This window comes from Suillus paluster (genome assembly GCF_016628075.1).
Source record: "Suillus paluster strain FC165 chromosome Unknown EDB91scaffold_158, whole genome shotgun sequence".
Classification (NCBI taxonomy): Eukaryota; Fungi; Basidiomycota; class Agaricomycetes; order Boletales; family Suillaceae; genus Suillus; species Suillus paluster.
In genome coordinates this window covers 33925-52645 of record NW_024537718.1, presented here as the reverse complement: position 1 = coordinate 52645, position 18721 = coordinate 33925, and the positions used below count along the sequence as shown (strand labels likewise).

General features: G+C 48.2%; 6 protein-coding genes across 6 annotated transcripts; 1 reads left to right on the top strand and 5 right to left on the bottom strand.

Moving 5' to 3' along the window:
• Nucleotides 1-2222: 2222 nt before the first annotated feature.
• Nucleotides 2223-3954, bottom strand: EDB91DRAFT_1087973 (uncharacterized protein; the record flags this gene model as incomplete). The annotated part of the gene is made up of 12 exons (XM_041316322.1): nucleotides 2223-2402; nucleotides 2485-2539; nucleotides 2597-2828; nucleotides 2878-3015; nucleotides 3067-3126; nucleotides 3197-3198; nucleotides 3250-3251; nucleotides 3310-3351; nucleotides 3551-3589; nucleotides 3645-3659; nucleotides 3712-3818; nucleotides 3882-3954. 12 exons carry the CDS (start codon nucleotides 3952-3954, stop codon nucleotides 2223-2225), a joined length of 945 nt encoding a protein of 314 aa, XP_041169850.1.
• Nucleotides 3955-4752: 798 nt separating this feature from the next.
• EDB91DRAFT_1173940 (uncharacterized protein) lies at nucleotides 4753-5368 on the bottom strand. Its single transcript, XM_041320315.1, has 4 exons — nucleotides 5236-5368; nucleotides 5133-5188; nucleotides 5024-5056; nucleotides 4753-4960 (listed from the first exon to the last, which is right to left on the bottom strand). Exons 1-4 carry the CDS (start codon nucleotides 5298-5300, stop codon nucleotides 4818-4820), a joined length of 297 nt encoding a protein of 98 aa, XP_041169849.1. The 5' UTR covers nucleotides 5301-5368; the 3' UTR covers nucleotides 4753-4817.
• A 634-nt stretch (nucleotides 5369-6002) lies between these two features.
• EDB91DRAFT_1255851 (uncharacterized protein) lies at nucleotides 6003-6782 on the bottom strand (the record flags this gene model as incomplete). Its single annotated transcript, XM_041324055.1, has 4 exons — nucleotides 6003-6175; nucleotides 6312-6466; nucleotides 6577-6655; nucleotides 6710-6782. The coding sequence occupies 4 exons, from the start codon at nucleotides 6780-6782 to the stop codon at nucleotides 6003-6005; spliced, it is 480 nt and encodes a 159-aa protein (XP_041169848.1).
• Nucleotides 6783-8056: 1274 nt separating this feature from the next.
• Nucleotides 8057-10149, top strand: EDB91DRAFT_1209957 (uncharacterized protein). Its single transcript, XM_041320754.1, has 6 exons — nucleotides 8057-8112; nucleotides 8164-8219; nucleotides 8278-8815; nucleotides 8874-9115; nucleotides 9183-9746; nucleotides 9792-10149. The coding sequence occupies exons 3-6, from the start codon at nucleotides 8479-8481 to the stop codon at nucleotides 9996-9998; spliced, it is 1350 nt and encodes a 449-aa protein (XP_041169847.1). The 5' UTR covers nucleotides 8057-8112; nucleotides 8164-8219; nucleotides 8278-8478; the 3' UTR covers nucleotides 9999-10149.
• Nucleotides 10150-11730: 1581 nt separating this feature from the next.
• On the bottom strand, nucleotides 11731-13078 carry EDB91DRAFT_1255849 (uncharacterized protein; the record flags this gene model as incomplete). The annotated part of the gene is made up of 7 exons (XM_041324054.1): nucleotides 11731-11966; nucleotides 12022-12070; nucleotides 12166-12355; nucleotides 12412-12518; nucleotides 12576-12750; nucleotides 12861-12967; nucleotides 13037-13078. The coding sequence occupies 7 exons, from the start codon at nucleotides 13076-13078 to the stop codon at nucleotides 11731-11733; spliced, it is 906 nt and encodes a 301-aa protein (XP_041169846.1).
• Nucleotides 13079-14985: 1907 nt separating this feature from the next.
• EDB91DRAFT_1255848 (uncharacterized protein) lies at nucleotides 14986-16115 on the bottom strand (the record flags this gene model as incomplete). The annotated part of the gene is made up of 5 exons (XM_041324053.1): nucleotides 14986-15113; nucleotides 15166-15605; nucleotides 15687-15802; nucleotides 15851-15988; nucleotides 16041-16115. The coding sequence occupies 5 exons, from the start codon at nucleotides 16113-16115 to the stop codon at nucleotides 14986-14988; spliced, it is 897 nt and encodes a 298-aa protein (XP_041169845.1).
• Nucleotides 16116-18721: the final 2606 nt, after the last annotated feature.

Here is an 18721-nt window from a genome sequence, read left to right as displayed (position 1 = left end):
ACAGCCCGGAAAGGGTAGGAGCACACCAAATAGTATTGGCCGACCCGTTATCCATCATGGACAGCTCCAAAACGAGTAGAATTATACCATATTAAGGTGTCTGGCATATTATCCATTGTGGGAGCCGTGATGGATAACCTATCAAACCGTCAGTAGTCCGTGACAAGGAAGCATAACCTGTTGTGTATAATAAGAGATGGTTATGGATAAAAATGACAGTATAGCCTGCCCAACAACTGTTGACTTCACGATACCCACGCTACCATTGACGAACCTGGAGACGGAACCAGATGATGATTGCCTTGGAAAACCGGGTACATATCATAGCCTTGGTTGTTTGTGTCTACTAATAGTAGAACCCAGGGCGTAGTCTACAAGGTTTGGTCAGAATTAATATCTGAATGCTGGTCGCCGATCACAGTGCTAACCTCCTACAGCTCGCGCTCGCGCTCATCCTATTTTCACTTGAAAACCACTGTCCTTGTCGGTGCTGTCTGACGTCGCTAGCGCATCCTTTCCTAGACGCGAGCATGACTGCGCTGTTTGGCCCAGGTGACGATGCCTGCATGACACTCGTACATACGTGGCTTGATGTGATGCATAATATGAAGTAAGTTCCAGAGGCTGCGCAGAGTATATGGTTCAAATTTGAAAGATGTATTAAAGGCGCAGCTGAAGAGCAACGGACTAGTACTGAAGGACCTTCCAGAGGTACGTTCAGTATCTGATGCTTGGATTATCTGTATCTGATATCTATATAAATCCATTTCTAATGTAGTGGGAATAAATCCTTGGATTTAATCCAGCGCGTTTTGCACAGCTTTCATCGGAGTCGCATTGCCCTTATCGTATTTTTCGCTATCACCCAGTCAGAAGCAGAGCGAGGAGGTGCGCATGAGGCTACTGAACTCGAGGTCTTGGAAGGAGGAAAATTGTGCATTGGATTGAGCGTCGAGGGGCGTATGCTGGAAGGCCTGACGCCATGCTAACAGAATGTACCATCTGGACATCTTGGACGAGGCGCTCCCAAGGGTTCATCGTAAGTATGACCATCGATGTTTTATGAACGAGCCTGTACTATTCGAAGAAAAAGTCGGGCTTCCTGATTGGCCATGGAACCTTGCACAGGCACATAGAAATCTTCTTTTCTCCCATGTGCCCTAATTTCTGTTGTCATCTAGGGGTTGCGTCGCATATATACCGCACAACCCTCGATGCTGAATCCACTGCACCGCCTTTATCATCGCATGTCCTTGGTTCAGGGATCGATCATCATTTGGCTTCTTGCAACATTACAAAAGGCGCAGTTGATGTAGGGGTGGTCCATCGATTTTCACAGCCTGATACATCCTGAGCCATAGTCTTTAATTGATATCAGGATAGCACAGGCGAGTGATCTATTAGAATGCAGCATTGTCGAGGTTAAGAGACCTTCGATGAACTATTATGCTTCACGGGCTGGGCAAGCGAGACGGAGGCACTGCTGGTAATCATTGAAATTCAGACTGCGGGCTTGTTCGATGATTAAATCACGCATAGGCCTGTGTTAGATCGATGACCTCTACAATGGAACACCCTGTGTACTTGACGTCATGCGACAATTATTAAGCACTGTAGTCAGACTCCTCCATGGTAACGTAAAAGTTCGACCTAGAACTGATCCGAACAATAATACTTCAGGACACCAAATAACTAGTTCACATAAGCACCACAACGAAACTGGGGACATGACACTATTCTCCCGCTCCATGCAGAGCAACCCTACGAGTGATGTAAGGCTGGGCATGAGTTCGGCGGGGACGAAGTAGATACGAGACGAGTGCAAAGGTAATTGAGACGAGTAGGAAAACGTTTGAGACGGAGACTTTCTGTGAGGCTTTTCAGTCGTGCTTGGAGCGGGGAATCAGCGCATGGGATTCTGCTCGATTTTTATGTAGGTATGAATGTACATGGGCGGTATATATACGTTTTCGAACACTTGACTAGGCCAGAATGAGCATAAGGAGCATATGGTGAAGGTAAAATGAAGCGGTCAAAGCGAGGGGATCGTGGAGTCTCAGCACAATGTAAGATCGTAAAAGGAAATGAAAATGGAAATGGAAAAGACTGTATCCGCGTGACTCGGATGCGAAGAGTAACGGAAGGACGTCGTCTTCGTTTTGAAGCGTGATCGGTGCGTAGAGGATATGCAATCCTTACAGTGACATCGAGCATTTCCCGTGCTACACACTACTGCTAGTTGACACATGTACACGCTCCTGGAAGGCAATTGAAGTCATGGCAGTTGCTGCGTCTGAGTCGTCCACAAGCTTAGCGTGATATTCTCGAACGTCAAGGATGAGACGTGGTCCCAGCACAAGCAACTGCACAACCATAAATATTTGAAGAAACCCAAGGTAAATCTGGACGTTTAGAGAATAGTATTGGTCCTATAAAAATGATGAACGGCGCTCGCATGCAGAGGTCGGTGACATATTGACATACCGCTGGCATCGTCGACAAATCATAACCGAGCTCGAAGCAAGAAACAGCAACAAAGCTAGCACGTTCTGAACGTCAGCGGTAAAAGAGAATGTCATTCATATTTTGAGCTCACCTCGCAAAGTAGCCCACATGAGATTTCATCAACACCGTGAAACAGTCTCCGAGAATCCCTCCTGTCGATTGTCGTCGCAGTTCTCGGAAGTATTTTACAGCAATCCAGACAGCGAGACACAGTGCGAAGACCTCCCATACAGTACTCAGTATCCAAGTCATGGACGACAGACGCATGGTATCTGACTCAAAGTTAATAGTGCACTGATAGGTGCCGGAGAGAATGAGCTCCTCTGATATTCAATGAGCCTCATGCATTGAAGTCTTTCAATCGAAGCTTACCCCCTGAAATAGTACGGTTCGTTATTATTGCGCTGATCACTATGATCGCGATATTGACAATCAGGAAGACGACACCGAGAAGTATCAGGACCTTTCTGGATCGCTGGTACATAGCATGTAACCGAGTGATCATGATGACTTGTCTCGGTCAAGTCAGTATCATTGAGGTATTACAGCTGGTTCGCTCACCGTCCAGTATTACAGTTATGGTGTTATTCGTCCAATTTCTTATGAGGTACAAGATAAAGCCTAACCATTACAAGCCCAGTTAGTGATCAGTCACAGCCTCGCCGGAGGATCACACTCGAAACGAACTCACATCTATGGTAGTGAATATATTGGACAAACAAGCTGGTCGAGAATCTCACTCACCCCTACAGGGGAGTGCAGTTGATTAGACAGGAATGGCAGGTATTAGTGCAGAATACTCACTACATCTGTGACTGGGATTGTTGTAACACTGGCTGTATGCCGCTAGTCAGAAAAAACAGATATGGTGAATATGAGACATACGCAGCACCTGGATCCTGATTGCGAGAGATGACTGATCAGCACAACACCAATTGCTTATTTCTCCGAACATACACAATAAATAACATTCCAAGATATCGCGCCTGGGATGCTTTTGAATCAACACGACTTGCCAATCATTTTTATAATGCAAGCTACATACACTGATATAGAGAAAAGTCACGAGGGACCAGCGTTGCCTCTGTCGCCAAATATTCGAAGTTAATGCTGTTGTTCTGACGTGGGACTATGCTCACCCAGATCAGTTCGACCTGTAAAACCTGTTTTAGCGAGATGGCTGCTCCCGTAATGGCATCAGCCTACCTCTTGCCCGAATGTCAATGCTGGAAATACTACCATAAGGATATCAGCGGTTCCTGGATGCTTATCTTGCTTACCCCAATCATACATCCCCCCAGCAAAGACTGCAACTGCGATATGCAGCCAAGGTGAAAACGACACATCACCATCATCATACGACAGGCTCCACGTACCTGCAAAATAGCTGAAAACCCTATCCGCATTGATGAACGGCCACCAACTGGGATCATTTGAGACTATGGGCATATTATCGGAGGATGGGTATGAGGAAGCAGCGAACTTGGTCGACGTATGGCGATGACATTTGTCCTAGATATATACCAAAATCCAGTGTTCTTATTGCCAAAGTGAGCATCGTAGGGGTGATAACTGTTCCTGCTATGATAGATCGGAGTGAGCATTTTCGTATGAGGAGCATTGCTGCTAGTGATGTTCCGGCTCGGCTTGGCTCGAAAGCCCCGGCTTTGGCCCAGCTTCAGACGGCCTGGGCTTTCAGAAATTAAAGGCCGGGCCAAAGCCCTCGAGAACGGCTTGGCCCTGGCCCGGCCCGGCCTTTAACTGGTCAATTCTGACATGTAGCGATGGCCGGGCGAAGCAGAAGACGAATGCAAAAATAGAGTCTGGCACTGGAAACGCAGTACATAGTACATAATACTACCCTAAAAGCCCCGGCCTGGGCCGCCGGCTTAGGCTTCGCAAAATCATGGGCCAGGCCAAAGCCCTATGCAAGCCGTGACTTTGGCTTGGCTAGGCCTGGCTCAATGGGGGCCGGCTTTGGCTGGCTCACGGCCCAAAGCCGGGCCATGCACATCACTAATTGCTGCATTGGCATAGAGGGGGCGAAATCACGAACAGTGCTAAGCAATTTCACGACCAACAGATGCATCAACTTTAGTTCAATCTAGGGCCTCTGCATTGACTGACTCCCCCTTTGATGCAATTATTGAAAAAGCCTGCCATCTCACACTTCGATGAACATGGACGGTGCCTCCGCTTCATTGGTCCGGCCCACGGAGCGTAATTCATCCGAGGTCTCTTGACAATGTCACATTCTGTCGGCGGGCCATCAGAAATCAGTGATCAGCAATGTCAGATATTAAGAACATCGTTTATAAACGCCACACACAGCTCCCGAAATAACTCTTCTCTCCCATCCGGGCTGCCAATACCACACACGCCTCACACCGCTTTTCTCCTGCCAAGGCCTTGATACAACGATCGATCGCCTCATGCACACCTTTTCGCTCTCTGCCTGGTCATGTCACAAAGACAAAGTTAGATTAGTTATATACGCAAGAGCAAAAATGTATCACACCTCTCATGCATTGGTATGAGCGATCCAACATGCCTGGTTAGATACTTGAGCAGTGTGTTTGATGATTGGGATGGGATCTTCTGGGAGTGAAGTCAAGGGAGAAACTAACCTAGAGAGCAAATGTCTGAGGGGTGCGCATGCACGATTAGTAATTTTCGCTGGCAACTTGAAAGACAGTGAGATGTTGGATTGATTATCGAATACCGACAAACCAAAATAGTAAACACATCTGATACAACAGCACTGCACTCGACATTGCATCGCGCAGTTGATGCATCGCTTGTCGCAGCCTCGTACATCCTGATGGATAATGATATCTGATGAAATTACAAGTTAACGCTCGGGACATGTCAGAAAAGGAACTTTGGCTCTGTACGGCTTCATGACCGAACAAGGAAAGTCGACTCTTTGTTCTTCGAAACGTGCAGATAAAACATTGATGGTGATATTCTTGATGAACGTCGCCTCCAAGGTCTCTTTAAATAACACGTTCGTGATATTCTCTTGATGGCAACGACCAATGCAATGTGAAAGTTGTGAAATTCCAGCATCGAATCCTAAAGTAGCAGCGCTGATCAGACCTCGAGGATCATCAGCATCCACGAAATTTAATAACGTCGTAGCGAGCACCGAAAAGCTAAGCCATTTCTAGTGCGGTATACATGAGCAAACGACCTGGGCTCAATATGAACAAGGAATGCAATCCGCTGGGCCGACAGCGCGGTCCAGTCTCTCACCAGCAAACATTTCTCCTCAGGCTCCCGCAAACCCTCATCCAAACCCGCAGCCTCCCATGCCCCTCAAGTTCCGCACGCAGAAACACATTCTTATTCGCCTGCAGTCGCTCATAAAATACAGAAGACGGCAGACCTTGCGGGTCGATCAACACAGTCCTTCAATAATAGTGTCTGTTCATCACACACCACTTCAGGAGTGCTGTTACCCCCGCTGAGACGTCCTCGTGTGGCCGCCCAGTGCGCTAGTCTTCGCCTTTAGAAGGCGCCAAATCAATATCCTTGTCTTCTTCGCCCTCCGAGATGGGCTCAACATCAGAATGCGCTGGCGAGATGACATCAGACTGCTGCCCGGGGGTGCCTTTGCGGCGCTCCACGGTGAGGTAACCGGTGTTTGGCTTCAGGATGTCAGCGTCCACTGGGGATGTGAGGTGAGCGGAGCACATCAGAGGCAGGTCTTTTGACTCACTTTGGGGCAGTCAGAATGGCACAAGATCTACACGATTTGGCACTAGGGTAACACAGACTGCACAGCTGTGGATGAATTTACTAACGACAGTCCGTTAGTGGCGTAGAAATGCTTTGCTGGTGAGAATCATACCCGAACTTGGGAACAGCTTCGACGAGGTGAGACTGAACGAGGTCCGTAACCCACTTGGGAGGCTCTTGTCCGAACCGGGTCTGAAGCTTGACTTCTAAAACACCATGCCTTCGAAGAGCGTGAATATAGCCTCCGATGTCAGCTGCTCAGGATGATGGTCTATGCAAATGTCGATCTGCCGCCAGCACGGGACCGGCTGTCCCATTGTCTTCGCGCACCATCGAAGTTCGGCATCAAGCGATATCCGCACACGATCATGTCCTAGGAATAGAACGCAGTCCTGTTGTAGAAGATCCTCTTAACTAGTATATTCATGAGTGAGGAAGGCAGACGTTGGGCGTGCTTACATACCTTGTTGGAGCTGCTTCGTAAGAATACGATACTGAATCTTGCTCGAACCTAGACCTTGGAGCTCTCCGTCCATGATGTATTCTCCACGTTGAAACGCATTCATGAGAGGTTCTTTAACAGTATACCCCGCCTTGACAGATTTTTCGCAGCTCTAGTCCTCTATGTGAGTCTTATGCCCGACGAAAATCTGAGGCAGGAGGTCGAACATGATCTTGGCGAATGGACTCGAGGACATTTACAATTTTGACATCTGTGTCACTGAATCACCTATAAATAGATTGATTTGGCACCCTGTCTTCTCCAGTCGCCCGAAGTCCAGTTCAAGATTTTCGTTGTCAAACTATATCGAAGTGATGACTGCGGTACTCGTCAACGTCGAGTCTTCAGCTTTAAATACAACGACAACATACCAGCATCCTTCTGTTTGAATTCTTTCTTATCATTGAACACTGAAACGGGAGATGAGTTGACAAAGCACTGGCAATGAATCATCACCGACCGAGAACAAGTAGATGTTGCAAAATGGCCAGTCTCAGCGGTACGATGTTATCTGGATTCTGGATCTACCTGGAATCGCCTTTTAAACAGAAATACACGAGAAGAAAAAGCTTTTGATAATTACACAATACTGTCGTCTGACGCACTCTGATTCCCGCCTGCGCTTGAATTGGGTGACCACTGCAGGTGTGGACGAGGTTGTAGAGCTTGGATAACTTGACGATGAAAGGGTCTCGATTGTATTTATACGGAAGCGTCTTTCCTCAAGGTTATGATAGCTTTAGATAGTCCTGAATGAACGTTCATTGATTTCAAAGGGCGGTCAGGAAGACATCCAAAGTCTAGAGAACGGGCATGGAGTGTTTCTAAGGAGAATGGTGAGTTGGCAAAAAGCAAGAGGTACCTCGAGGCTCGAGGAGGATTTTGAGAAACTGGTAATATTCAATTTCGAAGGCCATGAAAGATGTCGCAATCAGCTGATCTTGAAATTGATTTGCACACTTTCTCGCTATTTTTCAATAATTTTCAATGATATTGCGAGCCAATTGCAACGTGCCGTACCATTCACTGCAGAAACGACTTTTTAGCAAGACCCTAATCGGAGATAGAAAGCACGTATAATACGACCCTAAACACACGTAGCATGTAATCAGACCAAAATCCGACATGTGCTTTGTTGTCCTGGGGCACGCTGATGTGGCGGGGGAGGATTTGTAAGCGCGTGCCCCGAGGCACGATGGCTGTGGGAAAGACCCCAGAAAGGGGAGGCGCCGGCGGCAAGACGGCAAAACGCGTGCGTTCGCCAAATCGGGCATTTTTGGGTGGTCTTGCATTTGCATCAAGTTTGTCGCGTCCTACCCTAGCTGCGAAGTGAGTGGATCTGCGGGAAGTGTAACAGTACTTGAGCTCGTTCGCCATTTCTCACGTTCGTTCGAAACACTGAACATCCATTGCAGCTGTCAGATCCTGTGGGAAGTACTACTTGGGTACTCTCTAGTTTGTCTTGTCTTTGGTGAGCTCTTCGCCAGCTGTTCTGTTCGGACGCTAAACATCTGTCGCGTGATTGTCAGTTTAGCACCACCAGCCTGTCGCAGATCTACTCGCGGCTTCATACTTTGGTGCCCAGCACTAGCTCCCCATTTCTGGAGTTCTCTCCCTTCCCCCCTCGTTCGTTCGTCTCTAGTTGTCCCTGCATTCGTTCGTCCCGAGTCTCCCCGCGTTCATTCATCCCGAGTCTTGCGAATTGACGACACCCCTGGGCTCGTCTCTCGATGATGACGAGTGTTCCGCTTCCAGACGGCTTCACATGTGCACTGCTGAAGGAGGTGAAGGGCGCGGAGATCGCATTCTGGATCGGTCAGGCCAACGCTGCTGCAGGGAAGAGGGTTGTGACGAAGAACGGCCGTGTCGACGAGCAGCGGAAGAGGCTCACGGACTACTATGGCCTTAACCTTTCCGCTGAAGATTCATTTGTCGCTGCCGTCGCGCTGAAGACCCATGAAGACCATATCAAGCAACGCCAGTTCAGCTGGCTCCAGGAGCTTGGGGAAGAGTGGGCCAGCATGGCTGCTTGTGGAAAGGAGTTTTTCCTATGCGACAGATCTTCTGGTATGTTGTCTTCTGTGGTTCCTGATCTCCTCGACTGACGTTCAACCCTGCAACACAGAACCTTGCAATGCGAGCCTTCTGCAGGAGGCTGTCAAGCTGCTCATGAATCTCATGGTGCAGACCATGCCATCTGCTGCCCCATCTCCTCTCTCTCTCGACGGGCGGACACAGACAGAAAACAACGAAATGATCTCCGCGCTCATCGGTGCCGCCTGCGATGGAGATTCGACTGCGATTTCGCGTTTGTCGAGCTTGGGCAATGTTTCTGCACGACTGCCTGCCACTCAGATGATCCCACAGGTGAGTTATGAGCCCATGTTTCTCCAATTTCTCGTGCTTGTGCTGATCTGAATCTTTTTGTGCACAGTGCATGACTGCTCCCTCCGTGGAGCTGATGGTGGCCACTCTACCTCCAGCACCTCTTTCGAACGCAGCATCTCTGCAACCGACTCAACAATTGTGGGTGCTGCTGCCCACCATTCCATCAATGGCTCAGTCTGTGCCCCCTGTCACGATCTTTGCCCAACCTGGGTCATTGCCACTCGTACTTCGAGGGGATGGCTCAGCACTTCTTCCGTTCATTGCACCCAACCATACTGCGACCATGCAGACGTCTTCCAGCTTGTCGGTGCCACTTTTCACCGAGGCTCCTGTCGTCCTGCCATGCACTGTCAATGATGTGGCAGTGCTCAACAGCTGCCAGCTTGACATTGAGAGCATCCAGTGTGCCCAGGACCTCTGCGATGCCATTCAACAGGTCGAAGATGGAACGGTGAGCCGCGTGCATGAACGCTATGGCCCCCGAGATGGCAGAGCCACGGATGAGATGTGGGGGCATCTCAAGGGCAAGATCACGAAGCGTGAGCGGCTGTATGGCCTGCTCGCTGGTGCTTTCGAAGGTGACAGGGATCGCTTTTTTGAATACTTCACTGTCTCTGCTGCCTCTGGGAGCAAGAAGTGGTGAGGTGCTGGCGAGCCAACACTGGTAGCATTGCGGATGGTTGTCGAAGCCATCCCTCACTGTCAAAAGGACTTGCAGGATGAGAGAAGGAATACCAGATATGTTGACCTGGTGAGTGGCAAGTTCTCCAAGGAGTTGTGGAGGGCTGTCTGGGGGGATCGAAATGACTGGTATGTCTGGCGAGAGCTTGGGAAGGAGTGGTATGGGAACAAGAAGGCATGAATATGAACAATTAAATCATGTTGCTTCGTCTTGTTACTCTACTTAGGATGAATGTGAACAATTAAATCATGTTGCTTTGTCTCGCTACTTTACTGGGAGATTAGACAGAGAAGATTAGACTAGAGTTTGAAGAATATGCTGAACTCTCTTGTGAAATTAATAGGATCTCTCGATATTAGAACTTCGCCCGCTTTTTATCATTACGGTCATACTCAACCATGTGCTCGTGGTTGTCATTGGGTGAGTAGAAGTAACGGAACATGGTCAATGCCTCGACCTGTGACCAGCCACCCCAGGCAGCAACCATGCTCACGTCGAAGTTACAGTTGCGGATGCAGTGCTGACAGCCACCTCGTCGGAATGAGTGTGTACCATAGAGTGCCCAGGATGAGTATGCAAGTCCCTGAAGGTCACTGGTCAGGGCACAGCTAAGAATGCTGGTGGACTGCAAAACATCAGCTTGTCATGACATCAATAGGGGAGCTCAAAGTTGAACGCTCACATTTATGCTTATCGTTGCTTATGCTTACACCCCCCCATCGCACGCCAAAACTGATTATGTAATCCTAAGCAAATTTTGATCGCTGTGCAGCCACAGTGAGGCTGCTAGTACTTACCATGGCACGAGTTCCTTTACATGATCAGTATCTCCGTGCATATCTGTTGTCCATGGTCCTCCGCACTCTCGCCAATCCAGAATTGACACCAGAAGATGCTGCTTTGCTTCTTAATTGTGATATTGCTTGTGTCCTGATGATTCGACAAACACGCTATCTTCGGCTCGTGTGGTGTTGTTTCTCTGTTGTGTGTCTCCTGCTCCTGATGATGGTCATCGCGCCACATAGAAAACATTTCATCTCACCATGTATTTTCCCTTTCTTTGTGATCTTGTTGTAGTATTTTTTGCTATCCCATCAATACCATCCATTGACGTCTCACATCTTGTGCATCTCTGGTAGTCTCATATTCGACCTAGCATGAGCTAATAGTCGATTGACTGCATCCGATGAGTGCAACAAGTCAAAACTGAGGATCGTGGTTCAGTTTTTCTGACTCCAAGTCAAGGTTAACAGTCTTTTTTCATAGCAGTTCAACCACACCAACAGTTGGCCCTGCATAGTTTGATTCAGCACGATTCATCACTCATTGTATTCCACTCCAAGCTGTTCATTAATCATTACACGATAACCACAACAACATCCTCAAAACAATTGAAATACGGAGATCTCAAGGCTAATACATACAATAATTGTATAAGTAATCCACAATCATATCGTCTATCGTCAAATAATATAAATAAAGATATGAATGGGAATGCCATGGGGATTGAGAATCCTTGATGATGAATAAAGTTATCAAGCGTATAAAACAATGAGACGACGGGGATCATATTCAAGCAACTTGAAGGAGGCGATGAGGAGTCCGAGGTGATTTGATGTGGATATTGAGCACATGGCCCATTCTAATCATCAATGTTATGAGTCACGATACCTCGCCACCCTCCCTCCTATCCAGGATGGCGGGTGCGGTGTCCTTCTTTGGCATGGTGTTGATACCGGGAGATATATCTTAGCGCTGGCAAAGTACCACGGTAACAGTAAGCAGACTTCAAACGAACATATTTTGACTTGTTTACTCAACAGTACAAATCAGTGAGAATGGGGGGGTGTAAGCGTAAGCAACAATAATCATAAACATGAGTGTTCAACTTTGAGCTCCCCTAATTTAATGATCACAGTTGAGTGGCACCTACCACAGGCTGATCATGCATGATGTCACCAAACTTCCCAATGCGCAAGAAGAGGGGACCCCTCGGTGGCACATGAGAACCATAGAGGCATGCAATCTGGATAAGAGCTCGCACAGGGCAAAGTCTCGGATCGGCATCATTTGCCCATAGGCGCCAAGTGTGCAGGACACCAGTCTGTGCAGATTTATGGGTCTTGAGGCGAATCTCGACATATGCTCCTAAAGGTGTCAATATCAGACAACAAAATGGAGAGCCTGGTGGTTTAGCACCTACGCTCGCCTGGAACGATCTCAACACTCGAAAATTCAAGGGTGACCACCTCCTCGATTCAAAGCAGCATCAGCCACGCAAAGAGATAGGCAGTCTGCACAGTAATTGTCAGGCACTAGAACAGGTGATGTAACCACATGCACACACATAGTGAACAACTCCCCACCTTCGCTCCTCAGGCATACGAGTAGCATTCATGCAGTAGTCATTGAGGCGGTGCATGTCTTCACGTAGAAGGGCACGTGCAGACTGTGATACCTCACCAGACCTGGCCTTCATCTTCTCTAGCCCGATCATGAATTCTGACACAGCTTGAGCTCGAGTGGGGAGGCCATGGCTGCTCAATGATGTCTCATGACTGTGGACAAATGTGCAGCAACAACTTGCACTCACCACACACCAGTAGTTTTGTTGCAGCACCACTCGGTAACACTTTCATTGGGCCGACAGTGCCGGTACCAGTAACTGAGGGCTGCACGGGTTGAAATGGCAGTCAAGAACTAGTCGAGACCTTAGTATCGGATGCCTGTCGTGAAGGAAACCACCAAATAACATACCCTTTTGCCCTCATACCCCTTGTCTTTCTCACCACACTTGTGGGTAATGAAGGCACAGATGTCATAAGGTGTTTGGCGTGTGACAGCAGTCGGGTCCCATTCAGTGTTGTACTGCTTGTGGAACACAATATAAGCCTTGATGATTCTGTCAGACACGGTAAATGGTAAATTCCAACTGTGAAAGTAAAAGTGATCAGGAGCTTGACTTGCCTGGCATGCCTGTCTTGCGTCTGATCAGTGATGCTGCCTCATGCAATGCCAGCTGCATAATCTGCTAGCTCGGACTCATTGTCGTCCGGGAAATCTTCAAGGCAGCTCGTCATCAGACCATTGAGGTGCTCATCACACCATACAGCTTCTTCGAGGTCCAGTCGGACTCGCTCGTCGGCAATCTGTCATGGTAGATGCAAAGTAGATGATCAGCTTGTTGCATAGAAGATAGGGTTGGATTAGTGGTTCACCTCTTTCTCTAGTGGTGCGGTCTTGGCATTTCCGGGTGACATTGTCGTCAATCGAGGCTTCCATGCCATTGCAGTAGCCTGTCCCAAGAGAAGGTCAACTCAGTTCTCATCTCTTGTCATTGAAAGTGGCAGCGAGAGGCAACAACTTGCTAAGGTAGCTAATTGTTTACATAATAGCCAAAAAATAATTTAAAAATCACTGCTGGGGAAGTCCAGCAGCGAAGAAAATCATTTTGCAAGGAGAAGCAGCAGGAACATCGAAGAAGGAGACACATACCATGAAGATGAACTCCAGCTACCAGGCTATGTAAAAAAGACCACTGGTTTGCTCGGCTGCCGACTGCACAGGTCACCCTGGGTGTATTCTGGTGAGTACCGTTAGACCGAAGTTCAAAAGAGTCACATACCTCAAAAATGCGTGCGAGGTGGCTCAGACACGAAAGGGTGGGTTGCAGCAGCAAGGAGCAACATGTTCGGCAGGCAATAGGGCAGGTTTACGAACCACGAGACAGCGTGCACACTGGAGACTTCCCCGTGCCCATGCAATTATGTGTCCCGGCAGGTCCTGATAGCACGTGGTGTCTGTGGTGTGCAGGGAGGAAGGTGTGCAATAGCCATGCATGCTAGCAAGAGGAAGCACAGGGCAAGTAGGCGTGGAAGATGGTGCGTGGCGGCAGCCAACAATGATGTGTTGGTGCCTGTAGCCCGAGAGTGTGGGTGGTGGTGGAAGACGGGGAAACAGAGCTCTGCAGATGGAGCCGCTGTGATCCGTTGACAGATCGGATGGCTGCCAAGAGCTGTAGGAAGTGACAGTGCAGGTAAGTGACTGGGTGCACGGGTGAGAAGTGAAAAAAGAAAAAAGATACCATTCCTAATTGAGTACTGTGCCCCATGAATGCAACCGGCTCCGGTTTTTCATGGGGCACGCAGCAAAGGGAGAGCAAAGGGAACATACAGCAAAAAAAGACCATGCCCATGAACATTAATGGGAGGAGAAGTTCGTGGGGCACAGTGTTTTGGAACCTCGGCGTCTGAGGCTGCCCACAATGCCTATTGTTAGCTCAAAAATAAGTTGGCCATATCATAAGCTTACCAAACGGGCTTGCCTGAGCATTCTGACGTGCGAGAAAAGCCAGCACTCTGACGGCAATTGGGGATGAGGCCTCAAATGAGTGCACAGGCTCATTTTCAACAGTGCACACAAGCCGTGCCACTGACACGAGACCTGCAGAGACCTGCAGAGACAATCGGTGCATTTTTTTGGGGTGTCAGTGCAGAGGATCAACACACCTCGAAAGTTGCGACCACTAAAGACTGCCGTCAGTTGTGAAATCCTGCCTAAGCGATTTTCGGGGGACGAGCCTGCCGCCAACATGCCACAATTTCCTTTTTTGCTCTCAGCGTACCCCAGAGCGATCTAAATGTTGCTTGTTCAGTCTGAAACAACATGAGTAAACAAACACTTTTCCAACTTCGTCACATCAACAAAACAGCGTCTATCTTATACGGGTTCACCTGGTCATGTAGGAATCCACAAGGTTCACCATATGTCACAAGGAGACGTCAGACTTGTAGGAGAGCATGTCATCACTTACATACATCGGATTTCTGACAAGTTCCCATCAGACTGGTATACCATGCAGAGACTTTTGTCTCATTTATGGCCAGGTAACAGATGTAAGTACTGGGGAGCATGTTGGAGATTTTAGAGCTGTTCAGGCCTTGTACTGCCATGTAATAGTTCGAACCCATGTATATAGTCCCATCCATGCATTCACTTAGATCACAATATATCGCAATTCAGTTCGGGGAAATTGATTGTAATAATAATAAAACTAGTAAGAACATTGAGAGCAGACGACAGTGGGCAATGAAAGCAGATCTCGAAAGTGTCATGTCTAGTACAAGTATGTGAGCACAGAAAATGATGAAAAACGCATCTATAGGATTCAATGTTTGCCGCGCTTGCCTCGACGTCCGCGTCCGCGACCCCTGGAAGGTGCTGGCTGGCGTACAGGGCTGGGAGGTGCAGGAGATGTCGGAGGAGTGGTCAATAGTGAGCACTCCCTTTGAATATCTAGGAAGCAACCAACGTAAATGACAAGCACCAGACATAAACAATCCATTACCGTGGTCATGTCCAAGCCTGTGTCTGCGCTGGGGCTGCTGCTCCTCTTCATCTTCGTTGTCAAGGTTGCCGTTCCTGTTCCTGCCTTCGAGTTGTCCGGCAGTGCTAGCACCACCTATCGAGCTCGGTCCTTCATTTTCACTGTCAATATCGCCAGTGTTCGTCCTGTTTCCACCTTCGAGCATGCCACCCGCCGTTATGACCGCGTGTACAGCACTGGCGCTAGCACCACCTGTTGAACTGGGTCTAGAACCGCTCGTTGAAGCATTCCCACCCGTCGGACCACTGGCTGCTGACTCGTGGTCCCTAGTCGGCCCTCCCATGCTAGGTTCGACATTGTCATCCCCAAAAAAGTCGTCCATATCATCTTCGCTGTTGGATGCTGAGTTCAAGGCAACTCTCCAGTGTTTTGATAGGTTTTGAGTAAGACCTGGTGCCTCGCTAGAATATCTCATGAAATATACAGAACAAGTGAACTGTGCGACTTACTCTTTCCAAAACTACAGCAAGTCCTTGACCCACTGATCTTCTGCGTGGTCTCTGAGTAGTATGTTGACCGCGGTATAGTACATCTCCTCGAGGTTCATAGAACCAACCTCAGACATCCAGGATTCAGCATTACAGGCAACAAAGTACATCTAAAGTCTTGTTAGTCGTGTCGTGTCGTATATAAACAGACAATTTACCTGTATTGCCGCATACATGATATTTATTGGCCCTGGCTCCGTCAAGTTGTGCATCTTGCCTTTTGTCGGCTTCGAAGAGCGATGGGTCCGGTCTTTTGAGAGTGCCGATATTGGTCCAGTGAAAATATGGTGCCATCCCTGGAAGTTCGAACCCAATGTGAGATGCTACTATGGTGAGAGAAACACGCACCTGTACGATCACATGACCACACAGGAAGCCCGCCTTCTTGTTCTTCGGGTTGTAGAGGCCCATGTCGTAAAACATCGATGGCCATTGTTTTGCAGTAATTTTCTTCTGTCCTATCAGAGAAATGAGCCGTTTCAGCTGATCGCAAGTGCATGCCGAGTGCCTCTCACTTATCGATAGAAGCTCTAGATCCAGGGTTGATACTGCCACCATGAGGTATATTTAATTGCAAAGGTGAGTACACGCTGCTTTCGCCTCCACCCCTCCACAGCTACAACTCAAGCCCCACTCATCCTTTTCATTCTAGTACTACCGATTTCATGGTTGAGTGTTCGGTATGCAAGGTACCCTTTGAGACTTGGCGGGGCCTTGCAAATCATATGCGAGGCTCATGCGGCAAAAAACAGGCAGAATCTTCGGCAGCCATAATGGAGAAGCGACAGAAAGGTCATGAGATATTGCTGGCTGCAAAAATCCGACAGCAGGATGATGAAAACACTGCCCTTAGGGAGCAGGAGTTGATTTGTGAAAGCACAACAGAGGGCGAAGATGAGCCGTCCGATATACCAGTAAGCCGTCCACTAGTGCACAATCTATCCTATTCTAACCATTTATTTGCATAGGCTCCAAGATCACTGACTCCACCAGTGACCCGTCCATCTGGACTGCCCAATCGAGCATGCCGCATGCCCAAACATTTTCGTGATGACCTTCCCCCAGTTCCTGTCTTAGCACCAGCCCCAGCCCCACACAACGAACCGGTTGCTGCCGACAGTCCACCAGAGCCTCACATACCTTCAGGCGAAACTGAATACTTCACCACAGAACCTGATTCATACAGCATATTTCACTCATATCCATATTCCTTTCCGACCTTTGATCCTGACAACCTCACCTCTCTCTTGCATGTATTGGACTCAGTGCATTTCCCAAAGACAGCTGATCAGACGGGTGCATGTCCATGGTGGTCTGGGTTTGGCTCCTCCGTCACATCAGTAAAGGATGACTTCTTCGTACCGTTCTTGAATGCCACCGTTTTTCGGTTGATGTGCTGGTTTTATAGTGGCTCAAACATGAAGTCCCTAGCGGAGCTTGATCGCCTCATTAATGAGGTCATTCTTGCCGAGGACTTTGATAAGGCTCACCTTGCTGGGTTCTGAGCCACAAAGGAGGTCGACCGTCTTGACAACTACCAAGGAGACCCCGCAGATATCCGTTCATCATTCCTGGCTACCGATGGCTGGAGGGAGACATGCGTGAAAATATGTCTACCAGCAGATGGTGTTAAGCACTCATCTGAGGCAGTGGCACCAGAATTCGATGTACCAGGGCTATTTTACCGTCCTCCTCTTGAGGTCATTAAGACTGCCTTTCGTGAAGCGTCTGCAGAGCGCTTCCATTTGACCCCATTCAAAACATTCTTCCAACCGTCACCCGATGAGCCTGCAGAACGTGTATACTCTGAAATCTACTCTTCGCTGGCTATGCTCGAAGCACACAAGGCTATCAAAGCAAATCCCCCTGTTCCAGATTACAACCTCGAGACCGTCATTGCTGCAGTCATGCTCTGGTCAGACTCAACACACCTCGCTAGCTTCGGGAGTGCTTCCTTATGGCCAATATACCTATTCCTTGGTAATCAATCTAAATATGTTCGTGGAAAACCTTCATCCTTTGCAGCACACCACCTAGCATATATACCAAAAGTAAGTCTAACCATTGTTCGTCTGCTGCAATCTTTGCCATAATCTAATTCATGTATTTTTTCAAGCTCACTGATACCATTCATGACTACTATTGTCGGGTGTTTGGCAAGGCTGCGACAGTGGAGATATTGACTTACTGCCACCAGGAACTGATGCAAGCCATCTGGCTTCTTCTGATGGATGACGACTTCATGCATGCCTACAAATTTGGTGTCATTATTGAGTGCCTTGATGGGATAAGTCGACAAGTCTTTCCGTGCTTCTTTTCATACTCAGCCGACTACCCAGAGAAGTACATTGAAGCCAGTGACCTTCCAATTTGTACTGATGAGGAGATACTAGGACCCTTCTATCCTGCATCAAATTTCTCGCTCAGTGCCCCTGTCCTTGGTGTTTGATTCAAAAGGACAAGATCAGAGAGCTAGGTACAAAGGCTGACAGGCATTGGCATGAAAACCATCAATGCGAAGACAGTGGTGGCTTGCAAGGCAGGATTAGGATGGTCTGTGACTGGTTATATGTCAAGGGCATGAACATCATGAGCATCTTCGTGAAAAGGATACTGGGTCCAAATTCACTTACTGCCTCGACGGTACACATCCATCTTCACTCGAACATCTTGCTGGGTGCTGACTAGATCAACAGAATGCTTTTTCTACACGTCTTAGGTGTTTTGGCTTCAAATTTTATTCGCTCTTTGTGCCGGATTTGCTTCATGAGTTTGAACTCGGTGTCTGGAAGGCTGTCTTCACACACCTCCTTCGTATTCTGTATGCCTATGGTCATGATCACATAGGAAGATTGAACAAGAGGTAGGCAACATGTTTTACGTGTGCTGAGTTGCTTATTTCAGACTATCATCTAGGTATCAACAAGTTCCGACATTTGGACGAGGCACAATCCGGCGATTCAGTTCCAATGCATCAGCAATGAAACAACTTGTTGCTAGAGATTTTGAGGACTTACTCCAGGTAAACT